Source organism: Tripterygium wilfordii, chromosome 22 (assembly GCF_013401445.1).
Source record: "Tripterygium wilfordii isolate XIE 37 chromosome 22, ASM1340144v1, whole genome shotgun sequence".
Taxonomy (NCBI): Eukaryota; Viridiplantae; Streptophyta; class Magnoliopsida; order Celastrales; family Celastraceae; genus Tripterygium; species Tripterygium wilfordii.
This window is the reverse complement of record NC_052253.1, coordinates 2,088,462-2,109,878: the sequence shown is the minus strand read 5'-3', so window position 1 is coordinate 2,109,878 and position 21,417 is coordinate 2,088,462. Positions and strand designations below refer to the sequence as shown.

The following is a 21,417-nucleotide window of genomic DNA, read 5'->3' as shown; positions in this document are numbered from 1 at the left end:
CTTAAGACCCCAAAAAAGTGACCCCCAAAATACCCCCATTTAATATGGAGTGTTGGATGTGAAGTGGGCCCTACATGTGTGTTTTTAATCAATGGTTATTTTAATGCCACATAGATTTGAGGGACTTTTAGGGATCAAATTTTGGGGGTCTCTAGCATTATCCTTTTTATAGTGGACCAAATAAATCCTACCGAGTATTTTACAAGATTTCGATGGATGGATGAGGTTTGAGTTTCGGAGTTCTTGATCCTCTTGGGTCCATTACTCAATTCTGCTTTCTATATGTTATATTATTGGGCCTTGTTCATCCATTTGTCGGCTGAAAAGGCCCAAATTTTTTCTACTTTTGAAAGGCCAGCCCAATGACTAAGAGGTTATGGTATTCAAATCCTCAGCCCGTACTTGCCCCCAAGGGGCAAAAAATATAAAGCCCGTAATGATGGGCTAACGGTCTACGTGGTGAATAAGCCCAATTTTTATTTGTTGAGCTAAAAGCCCATCAACCCTCTAATATTGGTAGATCATTGTCTTGATCTGGAATGGTTCTGCTTTTCCTTCTGCCCGAAAAAGAAGGTAAGTAGAAAGTTAAAAACCCCTATTCTCGATTCGTTCCGAGGCCATCGAGTCCTAAAGAAAGATTAACTTCAAGAAATTACAGTTACATAAGAGTCCACAGAAGAAGCTGCTATTTTTATGATATAATCATTGTAAGTACGCAGGGTGTTAGATGTGAGCCACCAATTTATGATTTTTCCAGACAAGCAAAACAACTGGGGGTGGAGGAACTCCACATGAGATTCTAAATGCCAAATGGCAGCCAATTAGCTGATTACACAATCACCCTCCTATCCCCTTCAACATAAAGCCCCTCTTCCCTCCATTACATTAACTGATTTTGCTGCTTCTCCTTTCCCCTTACCAAAGAAACAAAAAAAAAAAAAAATCTGTTTGTGCTTCTTCTGCCATGGCAGCTGTTGCTGTCTCTTCTCCCGGGCAAGTTTCTTTCTTTCTCATATATGTAGTTTTACTTTTTCATAAGCTATGCCTATGTATAGTGTAGCCCAGTATTAAGTTACTAACCCTTTGGAAGTCGATATTGCAGCTACCAGAAGAGTGGATCCATTGTTGGGGCAACAAAGACTGCATTCCTTAGTGGAAAGAAACTGAGATCAGTGAAGAAATACACATCACCCGTTGCGAGATCATCGGTTGCTGTATGTGCAGCAGCGGACCTTGATAGGCCTCTCTGGTTCCCGGGCAGCACTCCACCTCCATGGCTTGATGGCAGTCTTCCAGGGGACTTTGGTTTTGATCCTCTTGGACTTGGTAAGCCATGATAACCTGAAGCATCACCTGTCACAAACTAAACAGGAGTTAAATGAGATTCATTTCTTAATGTGTCTTTGATAGGATCTGATCCTGACAGCATAAGATGGAACGTTCAAGCAGAACTTGTGCACTGCAGATGGGCAATGTTGGGTGCTGCTGGGATTTTCATTCTAGAATTCCTAACAAAGATTGGCATCCTAAACGCACCTTCATGGTACACAGCTGGAGAAGAAGAGTACTTCACTGACACCACCACTCTCTTCACTGTTGAGCTGATCTTCATTGGGTGGGCAGAGGGAAGAAGGTGGGCTGACATTATCAAACCAGGGTGCGTCAACACTGACCCAATCTTCCCCAGTAACAAACTTACTGGGACTGATGTTGGGTACCCAGGGGGGTTATGGTTTGACCCACTTGGATGGGGAAGTGGATCTCCTGAGAAACTGAAGGAGTTGAGGACAAAGGAGATCAAGAATGGGAGATTGGCCATGTTGGCTGTGATGGGTGCTTGGTTCCAACACATCTACACTGGCACTGGACCTATTGACAACCTCTTTGCTCACCTTGCTGATCCAGGTCACGCCACCGTTTTTGCAGTGAGTAACACCACTCCCAGACTCCTGCATGTTTTGGTTATGGTTGGACAATAACATTATAGATCTCAACCACATAATGAACAAAGCCTCAAACTACTCAGTAAAAACTCAGTCTATTAGTTGTTTACTTACTTGTGCTAATTACTCTGTGGTCCATTTTAGGCTTTCACTCCCAAGTAAGAAGAGAAGGCAATAAGAGTAGGGTGGGCATTGATGAAGAAATTTACCAAGAGAGGAGCTTGGAAGATGCGTGTCCTCAGAAAGGGCCTTTGTATCGATAGAACTTCCAATGCCCCTGTTTGTGTCTGTTATGGAATGTTCATGCAATGTACATATACCTCTTATTTAACTTTAGATGCTAAGTAAGCATGCACAATATGATTAGTAGAAACAATTGTTCTCAAAAGCATTTGCATATCGAATTTTCAGAAACACCCAGAAAAAGTGAAATCAGTAACAATAATAGAAAACCAGCAATTTTCAATATTCAGGAAAACAGAACTTATCGATATTACAAAACTTATTTAGAACAAGTTTAGACCAAAATTAGAACAAGTTAAATCCTAAATTGTAAGAGTGAGAAGAGTGCTTCCCTGTAACATGAGCATCGTGAATTCAATCAGCGAGCCACTGGTAGCAGTTCAAGGATAAAGAGACATACATGATAAATTTAGTTCATGTAGAGCAAACTACAGCGAGAACTGAGAAAGGGCAACACCAATTTGCAAATAATTTGGCCATCAGAAGTTCATAAACAATAATCAATGACAAAAACACACCATGGCAACCAAGATTACAGTAGTCCAACAAAATGTATGTTTGCTATACAGCTGTCAGAGTCTATCAACTTGTTTTCAGCTAGCATCAGACATGCATTATCAACTTTAAACTATAAACAGATTAGAATTTACTCCGTTTATTTTTGAACCAAGAGTACAGTGAAATTATTTCTCAATGACTTCACAGGTAAGAAGTTGAAATCCCTGAATTTAGAAAGGCTAGGTCACCTTCGCGTATTGGCTATGAATTCATTCTCCATCAACATCTTCCAACTCAAAACAGAACTAGGCTGGCTGCATACGGCTCTAGTTACCAACATTTTAGAACCATATGCAGAAGCTCAAGTACACATGGCCTGTTTTAACTAATAGGTTTGGCCTTGGTTGAGAAAACATATCAATAGATCCAGAGGTTATAAACAATGATATTGTTGATTTGTTGTCATAGGCTTAAAAGTAAATACTCAACAAGGTTACTCTGGTGCTTGAGTCTTCATGGCTTATTATACAGCAAAGCAGAAGAGAGAACCTAAACAAGTTGAATCCTAACTATTGGGTTAGCAAAAGCTTTTAACATTTACGCCCTCAAATTTGTGATGCAAGTTCTCAAATTGTGTCAAGAAATTCTTCTTCGAACAATAGTATCCGGAAGTCTAAACACTACTGCAGATTACGGTTATTTTACCTAACAATTCATCGGAAAGATTTGCTTAACAGTAAATAAAGAACCTACTAGATTAGTTCTTTCTCTGGCATTCAATATACAACTCAAATGATAATTCATCACAACAACAAAAAAAAAAATCACAAACGCAATTCAAAGTACCATTAGCTAAGGAAAACAATTGAATTTGATCCAGTACAATACAGAATACAGAACATGAAGAATGAGGTATATCATAACCATAAACTCAAGAAAATTTTATAAGAATTCTCAATGAGTATCAAATAGTTACATAGAAATTTTAGATTACAATCCTGTAATCTTCCATCTCCCTCACTTTCTAATTACAGTACATATTTGAATTTTCTAAAAATAAAAAAAAATTAAAAGTATGAGAGGAATGGTACCCATATGAACTTCCCCGGCAGCAAAAACCGGTTCAATTCAGTCAAGACGGGCGGTTCGGTGGCCGTACAGAGAGCTGAACAGGGAGAGGTCGACCAGTCCCGGACCCACCACAGCTGTTGCACGCCATACGACCCGACCCGGCACAGGTCCGGCAACCGGCATCTCCGTCAGACCAGCGATTACACAGGCACGTAACCCGACCCGTGCCATTACAACTAGGGCACCGAGGGAACTGGCCAGCCATGGGCTTCTGGTCCATGACCGATTTCACGAGCGCCGCCCCGGCAAGCACGCTCAAACCCGTGGCTAACTGAGTCAACACGATCGGTCCACCCATTATCGTTCACAGATCAGTGATAGAAGAGAAGGCTAAAGAGAAGATGGAGCGAGATCTTTTTCGCGGTTTTATTGGTATTGATTCTTTTCTTTTTGGTATCTAGAAATTGGAGTTAAATAAAGTGGCGATGGCGTTGAACACGTAGACTGGAAGAGTGTTTGGTGGAGGCTTCGCTTTGATGGTTTTTTTGGAGTTTAGCGATGAGTGGTTGCTGGTGGGCGTCGCTCGTTGCTTTGCTTGGTTTGACTGGTTCCTGCTTGACCGACGTACACGATTTCTTTAGATTTTTGTTTATGGGTTTATTCAGCGGTTTTTATATAACAAGTAATTTGTTATGAAAATTTGTTCCATCAATGTTGAGATGGTCGAGTTGGTCTAAGGCGCCAGATTAAGGTTCTGGTCCGAAAGGGCGTGGGTTCAAATCCCACTCTCAACATTCTAATTTTTTTGGGCTTGTGTTGGGTTCATTGTTTTGGGCTCTAGATGCTTCTTAGATCAGATTTTTTAGGGCTTGTGTTGGGTTCATTGATTTTTTTGGGCTTGTGTTGGGTTCATTGTTTTGGGCTCTAGATGCTTCTTAGATCAGATTTTTTAGGCCTAAAAGCTTCACAGAAGTGAGAAAAAATTTTTGGGCTTGTGTTGAGTTCATTGTTTTGGGTTTTAGATGCTTCTTGGATCAGATTTTTTAGGCCTAAAAGCTCCACAGTAGCGAAAATATTTGGGCTTTTAGCACGTAGTAGTTATGGACTTTTCGGGCTTACGCAATATCAAGGACAATATTATCTGGCACTGCAAAGGCCACACCATCAGAGAGTACAAAATAATTTCCTCAATACTTTAAAAAGTTTTTTGAATTGCCTATTCACAGGCGCGATTAGAGGAGAATGGAAGTCTGGTTGGGAAATATGAACCTTTTCTTTCAATGGTTTGAATTTTAACAGTTAAGCTCCAAAACCGGATTAATTTAAATACAAACAACTAAACCTAAGAATAATCTAATCCTAGTTAGGATTGGAACAAAAATTAGACATGATTTAATCCGGATCGAACAAACTCGATTATCCAAACCGGATAGAATTTCGTCACCCCTAACCTCAGTTCATCCAAATTATAAATATATAATCAACAAAAAAAAAAAAAAAAAAAAAAAGAGAAAGTTCACCTATAGATTGACTGAAAAAAGAGAACATATTGCCTTCCTCAACAGGTGGCGATGTCATCAAGGATTCCTCCTTAGTTGGGGGCATTTTTGTCAGAGGAAACAGGCGACTTTCCCAATTGGACCCATGCACTGTCAATATCAAATTTGCTCACAATCGGATCAATACACCTGTCCACATAACAACAGTACAAAGTTTTAATTATTAATTAATTAATAAGGATCTCCCACCCCATTTTAAAAATTATTACCGCGCACGTTAGCAAGACACTGTCCCATCATGTGAAAGACTACCCACCATTTTCAAATAAAAAATAATAAATATCCTGATAACAACCATCTCAGAAACATCTCCAATGAAGGGATGGTTATTACTAAAATTCCTCACATTATTCTTTTGAAATTGCTAAAAAAATTTAAAATCTTCAACGTGTCGGATATTGTCTCGTAGCGAATATCTTAAAACTTCCAAAAAAAGAAAAAAAATCTCAAAATAATTCACACCCAGATTTGGTGCCAGTTTAGCAAACAATTTTTGAAGGCAACAAATCACATGATCATAAATTATTCTAGTACTCGAATGATAATTAATTGGGTTAGATATGTGTGTTCAAAATTTGATTCTAATAAAAAATATTTTTTTAACGATATTTCAAAAAAAAAAAAACTCCCCTTGTACCCCAGTTTTGGAGAAAAATTTTAAATTATTAGTGAATAGTATTCCGTCTAACAATTTTTTTCAAATTATTAATGCTTAGTATTCTATCTAACCAATTCAGCCATGCACCTTTTGTTCGAAACAAAAATTGAAATTTCACTCGTAAAAAAGACGGAGAAAATTGAATTCCCACTCGGGAAAAGAGATGGAAGGTTTAGCAGGATATCATGTCTTTTTCATATTAAATTTGAAACATATAATTATAAAATAAAAAGTCAAAAAACATGCCATCCTGATCCATTATCAAAATTCAAAAGCTCCAAAAGATCAAAACCAAGAGAATAATTTACCTTGGAGGCCGTGTACATCATACTCGGGACGGCAGTGCAATCTAGCAAAACCTAACACTGTTATCCTCAACACCGCGGCTCACGTTAGCGGCAGACGGTATTTCAAAGTGCCAAAGCCTGCCTGCATAGTTAACCCGGTACTTCCTACACAGGAACTCCTCCGCAAACATCTTCTCCACCCTCCGATCCATATCGTGGAGGAACACATGCGTCACACCAGATCCCTTCCTGTGCCTCGCCATCACCGCCGCCGAGAATATCGCTCCCATCCGCCCCGGCGCCTCCGCAAAGTAACCTCTAGGCGCGTCGATCATTATCAGATCCCACTCCGTGTCGTACACCTCGTCAGGCATGCCGGTCAACGCTAACTTGCACTTTTCGTTGCCTCGCAAATAAGCCTTATTCGGAGAACAGTTGGGCTCGGATCGATACGTGTTGCGGAGGTCGTCGGCTTCGGAGAGGTGAGTCCGGTACGGGACGTGATGGGCCCGAAGAAACGGGGCGCCCTTGAGGACGGTCTGCACCCAAGTTGGATCCTCTTCCAGGAATAGCGTCTTGCCACGTGGATTCAACGATTCCCACATGAGGGAGTCATGGCCCAGCCCAAATACAAGGAAGTTGCAAGGAGCTTTGGACTTGAGGACCTCTAAGGAAATCGAGATCTCGGCGAGGTTCTGTTGCGGCACAGTGCGTGAGGTGGCGTAGTGGACGATGGCTTTGAGCTGGATCGGCGTAGGATCGTAGCTAGAGGCGGCGCGAGTCTTGTAGCTGGCGAGAGAGCAGAAGAGAGGGTTGTCTGTGTCGCGGATGGAGCCGGAAATGAGCACCGCGCCAACGAGCAAGCCGGTGATAGCTGCGGCGAGGAACCATTTCCTCTCCGGATGGAATAGACGAGTCTTTAGGTCCTCTCTTTTCATTCTCTCTTGCACTGAAGATATTCTCTCTCTCAAGATTTCTTATTCTCAAGTTCTGTTTTGTGTATGTTCATGTATGGTGACAGAGAGAGTATGAAATTTAAAATGGGTGGAACGTTCCCACGTTGTCTAAGGAGATCAATGCTGTTTGGACAGCTGGAGAGTTATGATTGGAAGTTGGTTATTTATAATATTTGCCATTCATCGTCATTTTCTTTGCATTTCTGCTTAGGGCAACTGCAATGGTTTAGTATTTGTTGGGCCAACAAAAACGTTGACCCGATCCCACCTCTAACACGTATTCTAATACAATCACATCAGTAAAACACATTTTTCAATACAACCACATCAACAAAACAAAAATTTCTATACAATTTCTCTTCCCACCCAACATGGAGGCTAACAACATTCTATTCCTCTATATTATCCACAACAAAATTACACCAAAACATCCAATACTAATACATCCACATCAACAAAACACTTATCCCAATACAGCCACATAAGCAAAACATATTTTACAATACAACCACATCAATAAAAAAACATCTTTATTGACTCAATAACACTTTACCATTGCAAGTGCCTACTTTAGCACTTCAATAAAAAAACACTCTGGAGTCCCTCTCTACTATTTTTAATAAATATTATAAATATATAATAATATTTGTTGGGCCACGAGGCCCACCTGGCCTGGCCCTAGGGCCATTTCGCAGGCCGGGCACCATGTTTCTAACATCCCGAGCTGGCCCGCGGAGTAAGACAGACGGACCAGCCCGGGCCACTTTTTCCAGATAACCAGCAATCATAAACCATGTTTGCTTTTGCTAATCTGATATTCCAATTAAAATAATCAGATCAACCAAACATTTCAACTACTCAGCAGTTAAATGATCACCATGACAAAGAACATTCATTATCAAACATATATATTGAGCTTTACATATATGTATATGTTTCAGGCTCATTAATCCAAAAATGATTTGCATGCCAACAATCAAAATAACCAAAACAACAAAAGGAACCTCACAATAAACAAACAAATGGAGTGTTGATAGGTGGGTCTTATGGTTCAAGATTCCCCATCCAAAGAACTTTGTAATATACTTACTTTGTCACCATGACGATGGTGTGTCAGCTTCATCTTTCTTAGGATTGACTTCCTCGGCCGCCACAGGAAGATCCTGTGAAAGAAACAACCCCTTGGAACTCTGTATTCCTCGTCTCTCGGTCGTTCAACAACAAGGCTTGAGCAAAACTCTTTGACATTCTCTTCACTAAGTCATCTGAAAGTGAAGTGGAGTTTAAGTTTAGTTTCTCGCTAATTTCAGCGACATTACAGGCCACGGGAATCGCTTCTTGTTGTTTGGACTTCCTTTCCCGCGTTGCTCTTTGCCGCTCTTCGTAAAACTGGAAATCGTCTAGGATTGATGAGCTAGTTTCGTAGTTCTTAAATATATCCAACATCTGGATTCCCTGTTTCAATCCCACCTGCATCATTCAAGGAAGTATAAAACAACATGAAATGTGATCACTTCGGATGACATGCAACAAAGTTCAAAACCGCGCCATTCAATGTCAAAAAAAATCTCAGATAAATTCTTCATGCAGTAAATTCAGATCAATCAATAAAGCATGTGCAGCATCTACCCATTTAAAAGTAACACAGCTCTTGAACCACTTCCTGTTTGGCTGCGAAGGATGAACATAATTATTACGATGCACACATGGTCTATCATTGCCCTAGATTTACAATTTACACCGTTACGATCTTTACTTTATAAGTAACCCATCAAAAGATCATTCAAATCCACTTGTTTGTTTGGTTGTTCACTAAAAGTCAATTAAAAACTCTCAAAGACGAGCCTATATGGCTTAGTGGCCATGGCACCTCAACCCATGACTTAAGTCACTGGTTCAAGTCCTTCCCCCAAAGCTTACCTTACAACAAAAATATAAAACTCTCGAAATGATGTATATGAGGCCAATTCTAGCTTTATTATAGGATCACAGTATTTAAATTCGAGAAATCGATGATCCTGTGACAACCAAAAAGCACAAATTCACCAGCACATCAACATTTCAATCATCATTCGTCCCAAAACAGGGAAACATGCAAAACCATAATAAGCTTTTACCTCTTGAATATCTCTACTATTAGTGACTGGCTTGTTATCATTGTTTTCAAGAATAATGTGACGGAACTGGCTGTTAGGGACATCTTTAATAATGTGCCACTTGACAGGGAACTGTCCAGACCACTTGTCCTGCTGCCAATAATCAACGCTCTTGTCAAAGTCAACTGGTCCAACCATCTCAGCCACTCCACAGAATTGGGCACTTGCATTCACCTGCATACAATTGTAAGGTGAAAATATCGTGATCAACAATTCAATGTTCTTGTGATAGTCTAAGTATATGGAAACAAGTTAAACCAAGGTATGATCAATGAAGGAAAATACAGAACAATGAGCAAACATTTGATCTGTTCAGCATACTAGTTGGCCATAAGGCTAAAGAAATGAAGAAATAAAACAACAACTGAACAACAATACAATTATATTTCAGGAAATTATACTTTTAATTCAGAAATGGTAAGAAATAAGCAAGCACATACATCCACTGCTGATAGGGAAAAAAATGAAAACATATACGCATCTTAACACACACACACATGCAATTTATGTTTTTGAGCAGACAAAAGAATTTATAAAACAAAGCTCCAAGTGGATGCCTCCCTTATTCAATAAGAAACAGAAGACACAAAAATATTAAATTAAAGGTCATGGTCATTAGCACTACCCAAATGACAACAAGACAGCAACAAAGAAAGATTTCAACCTTCACATGGTTCAGAAAGATTTTTTTATAAATTAAATCCGAAAATGACCATATTTTAACTACTATCAACGCTTTTAGATGGTAACTGAACTTGTGCCAAGTTAATTCTTCGATACCAACTTCCACATTGTATTTCTAGTCTAAGAAAATTACCGAAAACAACAAAAATATTGGGCATGTCTCTTTCTCCTTTGCTTCATGATAAGCTGTATCAAGCTTCTTGTTGCCATTTGGGGTGCTTGCCCAAACACCATACTTTATGCTCTTGTGAACATTGTCTTCACTGTAAGATTTGATGACAAAGAACTTTGCCTCCTTATAGTCTGTTGCAAAAGTCTTATAACACTCACTATACATGTCAGCAAACGTGTCATTCTTGAAATTGTCAATCATAGTTCCATTTCCTGCTGTCTGACTTCTTGGCTTAAATGCCCTTGGTCCTCTATTTCGCTCACTAAGCGTATCAAGTGATATACTACAACCGCATGAGAAGTCACTACACCTCTCGCCTAGTCTTGCTTCATCCAATGTGGGCCAGTTGTGCTTGGTCCTTCCCAAGCTGTGAGTGGACACAATTCCATAGCTGGAGCCCTTACCAGATTGATTATGATGGTTGCCATTATAGCTAGAGCTTGAATGAGATCCAAAACCGTACAATGATTCTTTTTGTTGAGAAGCCTGCACAATGCTTGATCATTAGTTTGCACTCAAAAAAATGTTTGATTGTTAGTTTGTACAATAATAGTCAATGATAAGAAGTAATCTTTTCCATCCAACTTAAAATCAAATCCAAAACTGATTAATATCTAGCATAGTAATGACACTGATAATCAGGCACATAATGTGAATCATTAAAGTAATGTACCCTTAAATGATTCTCATGGTGGTTCCTACCTATCTCAGCTGAGGATATAGTAATAAACACTCAATTTCAAAAGGCTGCAAAAGCTGATAAACAAGACACTGAGTTGTGCCATTGTTGAGTATATATAGCAGGTATAGTCGTATAGATGTGGCATTAAATGTCCCATAGTAGATTGCAGAAAAAAAAAACTCACTTAATAATTACTAACTTTTTTTATGATGAGGAACCATGAGCCAAACGCCCATGTAAACCTTGGATACTTGGATCGCCCCACACTCCCCAAGTATCCGATAAGTTGCAGGGTGTTGAAGCCAAGAGTTGAACTTGGGTCCCCCCAGCTGGAAGGATTCATCCCCAGCGACCCTTGGGTAGTAATTACTACTGTTTAAGTCCCAGTGTGAACGGCAAACAAAATGATGAAAACCAGTCTCCCACTTAATCTACAACCATTGGAGGATATCAAGAATTCAAGATCAGAAAAATCATACTGATTTAAAAAGTTTTCATCTAAAGTTTTTACAAAACAATAGGCAAAAATTTGAATATGTTTGCAACTTTGGAAATTCGAAGCATTTAAATAATAAATGAAAGCCATCTCCCTATTTTCTGCTGAAGAGCTCAAAAGAACTACTTAGATTACATGACAGAAAAGATGTCTCCTCAGATTACGAAATAGAATCATCAATCATCCATTCCAGATTTTACAACTATGAAGAGGATGTGCTTTTCATAACATGTTTTACAAAATTAGTGCATAAGAAGAAAACTAACCATGTCAAAATTATTTTTAGGGAACCCTAGTGAACCAACTGGTTTTGGAGAAGGTGCTGATGCTGACAACTGTGGCAACAAACTCTTCCTATTCACGATCTTCGATTGATCTGACCACAATCCACCAACTCTAAACTCATCAAACCCTTGTTGCAATAGTTTTAAACTTCCATAGTTTACAGGGAGGTCGTTTCCTCCAGCAGAAGATCCCAACTCAGGTGGGTACCCTTGTCTTGGCACAAATATCTCACTGACCCCTTGTATATCGATGTTTGCAGACAGCTCTGACTGAGAAATAGGAGTTGGTGGCCAAATATATTGATGGTTTGGAGGGACTAGTTGCTGCTGATGAGGCAAATCTGAGACGGGATAATGATGTGTATTGTAAAACTGGCCACAATCAGGTACAAAAGGCTGTTGTGATGCAACAGGAGCATATGGTCTCTGAACCATTTGAGGGTTGCTCGCGTAACCATGAAATCGAAGAGACGAAGTTTCATTGTAAATGCCCTACATTTAAGGTATTTACTAACCTGAACAAAGAAATGGAGAAACAAAAAAATAAAAGAGAATAATACAATAGCTCACATACATGAGAACTGTTCTCCAGGCCTTCAGTATTGCCATGAGGAAGGAATGCACCCCATTGGACAGTTGAATTATTATAACCTGGACATTAAAAAGAAATGAAGCATCCAAAAATAATAAACATGACCTTTATAAAAGAGGCAAGTTCATTTTTGCCCTTCATTTGAAGCAACTATTAGACAAGACAGCTCTTATGAGAAGCAATGCAAATGTAACACTTGCAGTTCATAGCCAGATGCCTCTTTCATTCAAAATTCCACCACAACCCTATGCATTTACAAGAGGGGGAAAAAGGAACAAACTTCGAGGACCAAGCTTATTAACAAAAAAAGTTGTCAGATGGCAATTTGAGAGGAAATACAGTTACAAATTCAAAAGGTAAATTAGGCTTCTAAATGTTATTGAGAACAGAAATAATAAAGCAACCCATTGCAGATCCGCCCGCCATCATCTCAGCAAAATTGCAATTTAATAATGATGTAACCACACAAATTATTATTATCATCTAGGTAATTAGTAGCAGCTAGTGATACCATTGACATAAGAACATATATTAAAAATATGTACAAGAACATAAATACATCCGTAATCTTAAATTTTACAATGCAATAAGTACCCATTACTACTTTCAGACGATACAAACTTTAGAACAACATTAATAACTAACCTCCATGGTAAATTGGTTGAGATTGAACTGGATATGCATTAGAAGAAAAGTTAACATTAAGATCCCCGATGGAGCTCAAATATGCTGATTGAGTTGCATTATCCCTAGGAGGACCAGTGTTAACAACAGCCTGTACAGAATGAAATAAAGTCTCATCATCTACATGACTACATCCCTAGTCTGTTCAAAGAACAAAAATTACTTCAACTGATGCCAAATGTTCAGAATAACCATGATAAATGAAGGACGGATTACCTGATCATTCAGCATAATTGGTTCTGTGGATAAGTCTCTTCTATCTGGCATGCAAACGTTCAAAACTTAAGCACAATCTAGAATTTAGGGAATACAATTAATTGATAACTACGATAAATGCCAATGTAAACATGCACAAAGTAATGCACGGACAAGTGTAGTATCGCATGCACCAATGACAAGTATGCAATACTAACTGTGAATTATTAAAAAAACCAGAATTATGCGGCCCAAATTTGGTGCAATTCAACAATTTCACAGCATATTTAATGTTGGATAACTAAAAACATTGTTTCTAAAGAGCAAAGCTACTAAATTTCACATCAAAAATACCAAATTCCAAGTTTCATTATTCACAAGCATGGGCTGTGGAGAAGTATGTAAACGTGAATTTCATCATCATCTTTATATTCTAACGATAGTCAAGATCATAAAAAAAATATTAAATAACAACCACCCACAAAAACATAGTAAGTTGAATAATATGGCATTCATACAACTTATTTTCGCCAATAGAATTTGACTATTAAGCCCAACCAAAACCCCCCAACTTCAATGATAAAAACACTTCCCTGTTTGTCTCAAGTTCTTCAAAAAGGGTATAACCCAGTAAAGAAAAATCAACAATCAATCGCCTTTATGTTCACGCTTACGCCATTTTATCTCCGTTCACAAGTCCAATTAACTCCAACACAGTATTTCCAAAAAAAACCCAAAAGAAGAACAAAAAGAAAAACTAGAATCCCCCATTCACATACCAGTGGCGGTCACTCGATCGTGAATTTAATGTGTCGTTTCCATCCCGTACCCAGAATTTGAGTTGGGTTTATTTGTAGACCGGTTTTAGGTGAAGTATTGGTTCAAGGAAAGGAAAAGAACTATAGAAGGAGACCAAAAGGCGAAGAAGATGAGAGAAGTGAAGTGAGGAATGACGGGAGGATTTAGGTTACAGACTCGATAGGAATTAGAAAGCAAGAACAGTAGTTGAGTGCGTTAAGGCCTTGGGAGTGATGACAGAGGCACGCACCTTGCCATGAACAATACACAAATTGCCTTACAAGTTACAAACGTTGTGCGTCAGGTCACTTCTTTTCTTGGTACCGTTTTCGGTCCCACCGCTCCAGTCCCACGTCCCCCTATAAGTTGTATTTAAGTTGTGAAAAAAAAGGTTAAATCAAAACTATAAAACTATAAAATAAGTTGTGAGATGTTTGATAGAGTGGTGAACTATGATTAGCGATTAAGTTGTGTGTAAAATGTATTTTGTTTGTATTTTTAGATAAATTTAATTTACTAAACATTACAAATAACTAATTTATAATTTTATTTTTTGAATTAATTAATTTTGTGAACAATATTTATAATATTTGTATACAATATGTATAATATTAATATATTAAAATGAATAAAATAATATGTGTTATAATATTTGTATATAATATTTATATATAAATATAAAATAACGAATGTAAAAACTTTAAAAAACATTAAGTCATACTTTTATTTTTTTTATTACTTGAATATGTGGGATTCATGCCCAAAAAATATTAAAAATGGAGAGCTTGTTTTTATTGGGCAGTACCGTCAGCTTATGCGGGCGGTACTCGCCCAACTTATTGGGTCGTTTGGCAAGGTAATACCATTATGAGGATCGCCTCACGAAACAGAGCCTATATACGTAAGATTATTATTGAGTTTTTTGGTATTCTCTTTTTGTGCTATACAAAATAATAATTAATAAATGGTTAACATGTTCAATTAATTAAAAATTAGGAATTATAAATTTAATCAATAATGGACATCAGTCTTCATTTATAATATATGGATGTGTTTGGGAAATAATTTGAGAATTAACATATATATGTTAGTTTTAAATTTTAGCATATATGTTATTACAAAATGTTGTGACTATTGGTTCAATTTTTACTAATGCTATATATATTGTGACAAATTATATACAATGATATTATACAATTTATTATAGAAGAGAAGCAAACAATTATCAAATTATTCCATATTTCAAACAAATTAGGGACATATTCAACACTAAAAAATTAAAATAATAATTTTTACATATTATTAAACTTATTATATATATATATATATATATATATATAATGTTTGTTTTCGAGACAATTTGGAAATACTACTAATTATGTGTGTTTGACAAGCATTATTCCAAACAAATTTTGGGTGACCGTCCAATGCTGTCAAAATTCCCCAAATACCATGAGCCAAATAATCCCCCATTTAGGCTTTGTCATGTGTATTACTTATTATTGGACCAAATACGTTTCTTAAAAATAAAAAGGTTGCGAAATTAGGAACATGAATTAAATTAAATACCTTCCTTATATAAGCTGTTCCAATTGAGTATTTCAGGTTCCGATAATACCAATTGAATACACCAGAGCCACTAATTGGAGTGATAAAGAACTAAAGATGATGTCCAAACCATTAATTGGAGTGGTAAAGATGATGCGTATTCCCCTGATGATCAGAATTCGAATTCCCCTTCCACAATTCAAAAAGAAGAAGATAGTATCAGTTGAACCAGCGATCATACAATCACAATTTTTGTTATAAAAGATTACTCAATCAATTTCATAATGCCACCACATCAACAGAAATAAGAGATAATTTCTTACTGAACTAACAATAATATCCAATCTTATTAAAGTGTCTTGTTTCCATCATGTCTATCAGGAGTTTATGATGCATGTGACCTTCCTGATCTTCCAGACTTGCCCAATTATTGCAATTCAAAGGGCAGAAAATGAAATGAAAATACCATCAGATCTTAAATAGATTACCAGAAACCGACCTTCATTAACATGTCAAGCTATCTGGCTTGGTTGATCTGCTCCGACAAGTCAGTTCAACTGGTTAGCATAGAAGCCACTCCCATACAGCTGGAATCCTGGATTAAAATTGCTGCCATCATTAGCTGAAGCCAAAGAATGAACTCCGGAATTGCTCGACTGTTGCTCACTCCGCCACCACTCTGATGAAGGAAGTGGCAGGCCTTGGGGAATCACATGCACAGATGTCTGAGGCATGTTGGCATGGGGCGTGTGCATGGGAAGTTCGAAGGAAGAGGACTTAGGCTGGCATGAAACCCAAGAATCACTTGACAGAAGAGAGAGAGCGCCATGAAGATCCTGTGTTGCAACTACATTGGAGGAGATGCTGGGTTCATCTATGCCTGCACAATTCAGTCACCTATAACTTTGTGCATCAAGTCTTGTAAAATAAGCATGTCTTTTGTTGACAAAGTATGAAAGAATTGGCAAGACAGCATTTCACTGCTACAAGTAATGGTAGTTTTCTTCACCGAAAAAGTTAAAGTTGGCGGTATCATTTTATCATCGGTAAAGGTGAACAACTCTCATGTATAACAGTATAAGCCTACCGCAATAGAGGTTGAGTCGGAGAAAGGTATGCAGACTTACGCTTGCCAGGAGGAGAGGCTATTTCATTTTATCATTTTCTTTCTTTTGTTTTAAAAACAAAAACCTACACCTTAAGTTGCCTTTTGATGTCTCACTAGTTACATAGATATTCTAAGATTTTCTTACATCCATTTCGATCCGATTAACACAACCTCAAACACCAAACCTCACAGGAGGCAATACAGACGAAATACCACATCCTTCATATGTCTCATTTCTCTAATCAACCATATTCACGTTAAAAACTCTCTCACATATTTCAAGCAAACCAAAAGAACCACATACACTGTTCGTCCTTTTACACACATCTTAGATTGGCCGCACAGCAAACGTGAATAATTTATGGCTAGTACTATAAAGAAAAGGTTCGGTAGCATGAAAGAGTTTGTAATGTGCAAGAATACTTAAGCTGAATAAATCATAATGGCATATGGAATAACAGTCCTTAATGAGATAATATCGAATTTGCCTTGTTTTTGATGCAATTACTTCCAGTCATCAGAGCACTAGATAAGCCTTTAGTTCTACTCTGTAGTTAAGACCCCAGCTACATTTTTCTTTTATAGGGCAAAAAGCCCAGTTCTGGCGTCAATACCTATAACAAAGCTAGATGTTATGCAGTGGAAATGAAAAAATCCTCACTCAGCAATCCTGGTCTTCAGCTCAAAACTTAAATTCTAGTAATTGTTTATTGAGAATGTGTTTTTGACATACAGTATTCCATTGTATAGGATGCTGACTAATTATCTGATCAAGGCATTCATTCTGCACATGAAAAGAATGCCATGACTTTCATGCAGATAGTCAGTATGAGCTAAATCATATACCCAATGTAAAATTTATCTGAAATCTCCCACCTATTGAGTAAAACCAGTCAACAATTACCCTTCCTAGATGAAATAATTCATGATTACCCGGTACGTACAAGTAAACTAGTAACTAGAGCATCTTTCAGCAGTATATATGTCATCCCAAAGCATATCCTGCTAAGTATTACCATCTAAGAAACTAAAGCAAATATTGAATGAGACATTTTTTTTGAATGCAAACATTGAATGAGATTAAAAGTAGCAATTATGGCTCATTTAACCCAAAACGAAAGGAAAAACACACCTTGGTTGAGAACCTCAGCTATGGTGCCCTTGGGTGGCAAGAACCCATTGGAATCGTGGTGAGATAGAGTGATGAGGTTTCTCAGGTCATGGGTGGATAAATGCAGCTTCCCATTGATGTCTCCTACTTTTATAGGTTTTGATGTATAATCCATTCTCTGGATGACCTTGTCGCTGCATGTGCCTCCCCATGTAAAACTTGCGTCAGGGTTTGCATTACCGAGTGGGCTTCTGTTCCAAACAAGACTCATCTGATGCTTCTCATCTGCACAGGAAAACACAGATCATTATGAGTCACAGAATGGGTTATGACTAATTGCACGATCATAAATATTTACAGCTTGTCCATCGATAAATGTGGGGAATGTCACAAATAAAAGTCCAATAGCATGCTTGTACACTCCACAAACTCTATCTAGTGGAAAAAGGATGATCAAAGCCTGAGTTGTGCCAGTACCATATAAAGATGAAGGCAGCCTTGCTGCATTGAAATGGACTGACTCTGGTTGTGGCTTGCGTCGCCTAGCATTGTGATCAGTAAGTCGCCTACGACAGCTTCGCTTCTTCTCGTCGAACTCTGCTAGACCATGGAACCTTTGACATTGAAAACCAAGATATTATCACATCAATGTGAACCTCAATTAGCGACAAGTAAAGCATATCCTCCACAAATTGAACTCAAAATGATTGTAAACAATATTATCATTAAAGCCCTTATAAAGAGAAATATTTCAACTACATGGTTTCTCGTTCACCATTTGTCCCATATAGTCATTTTAGTGTTAATTAATCCGATAAAATTCCACAATCTTATATCTTCATGCAAATTTTATAAAAATCAATCGAAGAGCACAACAATATTTCAGATAAAGCATAATCTAACTAAAATTGTCAACTCTGTTTGAAGCTTTACCTGCTGCACTGCTGGCAGAAGCGGCGTTCCAGACCATTTACAATGACTTTTGGGAACTTTGAATGACTTTCACAAACTCTATGTTTACGATGGTAATCCTTAGCCGACGTGAGTTCAAGGTTACAGCCTTCAACTTGGCAGCGAGGAACTTGAGTATTCTGAAAATTGGACTTCGTCCTCTTTGCCTTAGCAAGAGACGACACAGGAATCACTGATAAAGATGAGGTCTTAGTATTGCTCCCGGCACCACTATCTTCAAAGTACGTTCGTTTCCCAAGCTTTAAACTGAGGAATGGCTCACCTGAACCAACTGAAGCCTCAAGCACTAGAGAAGAACCAGTTGGCTTGGCCTGAGAAAATTCTTTTGTGGCCGTATACTCTTCTGGGGTGGCTTGATTTGCCTCCAAAATCATTTTGGATGTTTTCACTTCCACAGTTGGAGAAGAATCAATGGATGCAGACTTCAAGCTCCTTGACAAAGAAGCACGACCCAGATCTGAGAGACAAACACCACCGCCGTCACTTCCCCCAGATGAGTAGATAGACCCAGATTCAATTCCACCCTCACCATCAAAATCCCACACAGTTGGTCGTAATTTTTTAGGACTTCCATTTGATGCTGCATTGAACATAATTAAGCTGTCCCAATCCCAGTGTAACGGGGGCTTTGTGTTCCTTTTCATCAGGACATAACACATAGAACTAATCTATAATCTTCTTTAAGTAGAAGACCAGCAACCGGATATCAGATCCTGCAAGAACTATAACATCAGGTGATGGGTATATATAAACAAGTCATAATATGATCAAAACTGTTATGCATGAAAAATTGTCAATTATAAGCGATATAACAGAAATCCTTAATTAGGCCAATCAAACCCCAGCAAAACTCCCACATAAATCTGACATCTCTAAACAGTGAGCAGTTTCTCTAAATTAGAGGGTATATGCCTGATATAGGAAACCTTCACAGACCAGACCTTAATCATCTTCATCTTCGTAGGTACGGTTTTCAACATTTAACTCATGCTCAAGCTGCTTAAATCCACTAGATTCTACAGCTCAAAGGCTATACAATCAAAGTACAAGAGAGAATCAACAAGCAGAAAAGGCACCGTCATAAAATTAACCAACCAAGAACTGCCTTGTGAGGTCAGTCTCCATCATCCCTGCAAGGCCAACCAATCAAGGTTTTAAGCCGACGTGGATGAACTGGTTTCTCAAATTTCAAGTTACCCTCAGAAGTCATCATTGAACTATAATCCAAAATTCCCCTCATTTTCTACTCAAGTTTTATTCCCAGCCCTGAGTTTCCACTGTCATACCCAACAAATTTGACAGCAAGGGAAGTCTACTTCTTTCCAAAGATGGTCTAATGGCCACGGAAGTTTACTTCAAACAACTACCCATTTGGCTACATCTTTCTTTGTATCCAATAACATCCAAGTAGAAATAGCTGCCTTTAAAACCCAATTGAAATGATTCTTCTTACCGCCAACTGAACCCCACTGTAATAATACTTCACTTTCCAATGGCATTTTTTTATTTTGTTTTTTGCAACCAAATAAGTAGGCCCTTAAATGAATAAGACCCAAACCGACCAAAAGGAGACATCATTGAGAACTTAGCACCAAGCTTGAACAGCTTCCGTAATGAACCCCACAAGCCTAGCCAAGCTAGCAAGAAAGAGACACAGAGCAAATCTAAAAAACAAAAAACAAGGATAGACAAACCAATCAACAAGCTCAAAACAAGGAAAAAGACCTATCAATTGACAACAAATGCAGCAATAATTAAGATCATTAATTCTTCCTGCTAATTAAACGATGAATGTCCATTAGTATGACCTTTTTGTTAGTCTTCCTATTGCGTTATCTCTATGTTCATGTGTTTGCTAAATTAGCCAAAAAGGGCAGCACACCAAGCTAAATGTTTGATGGGAAAATTTTGGTTTCTTGCTAGGGTTTCATCTCCCCCAACGCCCCTCCCACAACTTTAGCTTTTTTCCTTAAAGAGGAAGATAGAAGAGAAAATAACATAAAGAAAAGCCATTTTTTTATTTCCCCTCTTTTTCATAAAAGTCCAAAACAAAACAAGGCTCAAAAAATAGGACGTAATCAAACAATTGATGTTCGCTGTTCAGCCGCAATACCCACAAATGTCTCTCCCAAATTAGCTAGAAAACACCACCCCTTCTCACCGCCATTACTTGTGCCACTCTCTCTGACTTGCAAAGACAAAACCAAATCAAATCATTTCGTTACGTCCGATCTTAATTGAAGAAAAAAAAGACAAATAGATATGAAAATCCTTACCGGGTCAGGTTCAGTGCCATGAAATAGGAGCTGGGTGTGCTGCATAAACGCGATGCGACTGTGAAGAGATTCCAGAGAAAATTTGTGGATTTTGTCAATCAGTCCACAAGAAAAGCGAAACGTGGAATGCACCACTTGCACACTTTTTTTTACAGCCTTGCTTTTTTTGGCTGGTTTCAGAAGGATTTATCTTGTCAGTGACAGTACTGCTGTAGTGTAATGTAGCCGGACTGAGTCGACTCAGTTTCCAATTTGACTTGCCGTATCTTTTTAAGTCAAACATTGGATACTCTCGGTTTTATCGTTTAAAATTTTCCAAGCAAAATTAGAAAATTTTCAAAATATTATTTATATTTATAATCTTCAATTATAGTTTAATAACACGGTTTAGTGGGGTTTATCCACTTGTTGATTGCAAATTTCGCTATGTTTGGTTAGTCGTGG

General features: G+C 38.0%; 5 protein-coding genes and 1 non-coding gene across 14 annotated transcripts; 2 read left to right on the top strand and 4 right to left on the bottom strand.

Annotated features, from left to right (window-relative positions):
* The first annotated feature begins 539 nt into the window (after window positions 1-539).
* On the top strand, window positions 540-3,741 carry LOC119991041 (chlorophyll a-b binding protein 7, chloroplastic-like). Its single transcript, XM_038837223.1, has 4 exons — window positions 540-573; window positions 1,087-1,326; window positions 1,411-1,925; window positions 2,088-3,741. Exons 1-4 carry the CDS (start codon window positions 540-542, stop codon window positions 2,103-2,105), a joined length of 807 nt encoding a protein of 268 aa, XP_038693151.1. The 3' UTR covers window positions 2,106-3,741.
* On the bottom strand, window positions 3,607-4,292 carry LOC119990687. The gene has a single exon (XM_038836742.1). The coding sequence runs from the start codon at window positions 4,111-4,113 to the stop codon at window positions 3,817-3,819; it is 297 nt and encodes a 98-aa protein (XP_038692670.1). The 5' UTR covers window positions 4,114-4,292; the 3' UTR covers window positions 3,607-3,816.
* A 176-nt stretch (window positions 4,293-4,468) lies between these two features.
* On the top strand, window positions 4,469-4,549 carry TRNAL-AAG. Its single transcript has one exon. It is a non-coding gene; the product is annotated as a tRNA-Leu (tRNA).
* Window positions 4,550-5,104: 555 nt separating this feature from the next.
* Window positions 5,105-7,363, bottom strand: LOC119990328 (probable methyltransferase At1g27930). Its single transcript, XM_038836186.1, has 2 exons — window positions 6,281-7,363; window positions 5,105-5,443 (listed from the first exon to the last, which is right to left on the bottom strand). Exon 1 carries the CDS (start codon window positions 7,195-7,197, stop codon window positions 6,322-6,324), a length of 876 nt encoding a protein of 291 aa, XP_038692114.1. The 5' UTR covers window positions 7,198-7,363; the 3' UTR covers window positions 5,105-5,443; window positions 6,281-6,321.
* Window positions 7,364-8,085: 722 nt separating this feature from the next.
* On the bottom strand, window positions 8,086-14,244 carry LOC119990433 (YTH domain-containing protein ECT1-like). Its single transcript, XM_038836341.1, has 8 exons — window positions 13,940-14,244; window positions 13,182-13,225; window positions 12,927-13,056; window positions 12,264-12,340; window positions 11,672-12,181; window positions 10,189-10,713; window positions 9,333-9,545; window positions 8,086-8,685 (listed from the first exon to the last, which is right to left on the bottom strand). Exons 2-8 carry the CDS (start codon window positions 13,194-13,196, stop codon window positions 8,344-8,346), a joined length of 1,812 nt encoding a protein of 603 aa, XP_038692269.1. The 5' UTR covers window positions 13,197-13,225; window positions 13,940-14,244; the 3' UTR covers window positions 8,086-8,343.
* A 1,485-nt stretch (window positions 14,245-15,729) lies between these two features.
* Window positions 15,730-21,149, bottom strand: LOC119990807 (squamosa promoter-binding-like protein 2). 9 transcript variants are annotated; one of them, XM_038836912.1, is made up of 6 exons: window positions 20,974-21,149; window positions 20,811-20,885; window positions 18,659-19,410; window positions 18,203-18,339; window positions 17,747-18,010; window positions 15,730-16,386 (listed from the first exon to the last, which is right to left on the bottom strand). In XM_038836912.1, exons 3-6 carry the CDS (start codon window positions 19,354-19,356, stop codon window positions 16,055-16,057), a joined length of 1,431 nt encoding a protein of 476 aa, XP_038692840.1. In that variant the 5' UTR covers window positions 19,357-19,410; window positions 20,811-20,885; window positions 20,974-21,149; the 3' UTR covers window positions 15,730-16,054. The 9 variants fall into 9 exon arrangements, with proteins under 9 accessions (XP_038692840.1, XP_038692842.1, XP_038692839.1 ...); XM_038836914.1 differs by having other exon boundaries at window positions 20,811-20,881; XM_038836911.1 differs by having other exon boundaries at window positions 20,815-20,885; window positions 20,974-21,148.
* Between the last annotated feature and the right edge of the window lie 268 nt (window positions 21,150-21,417).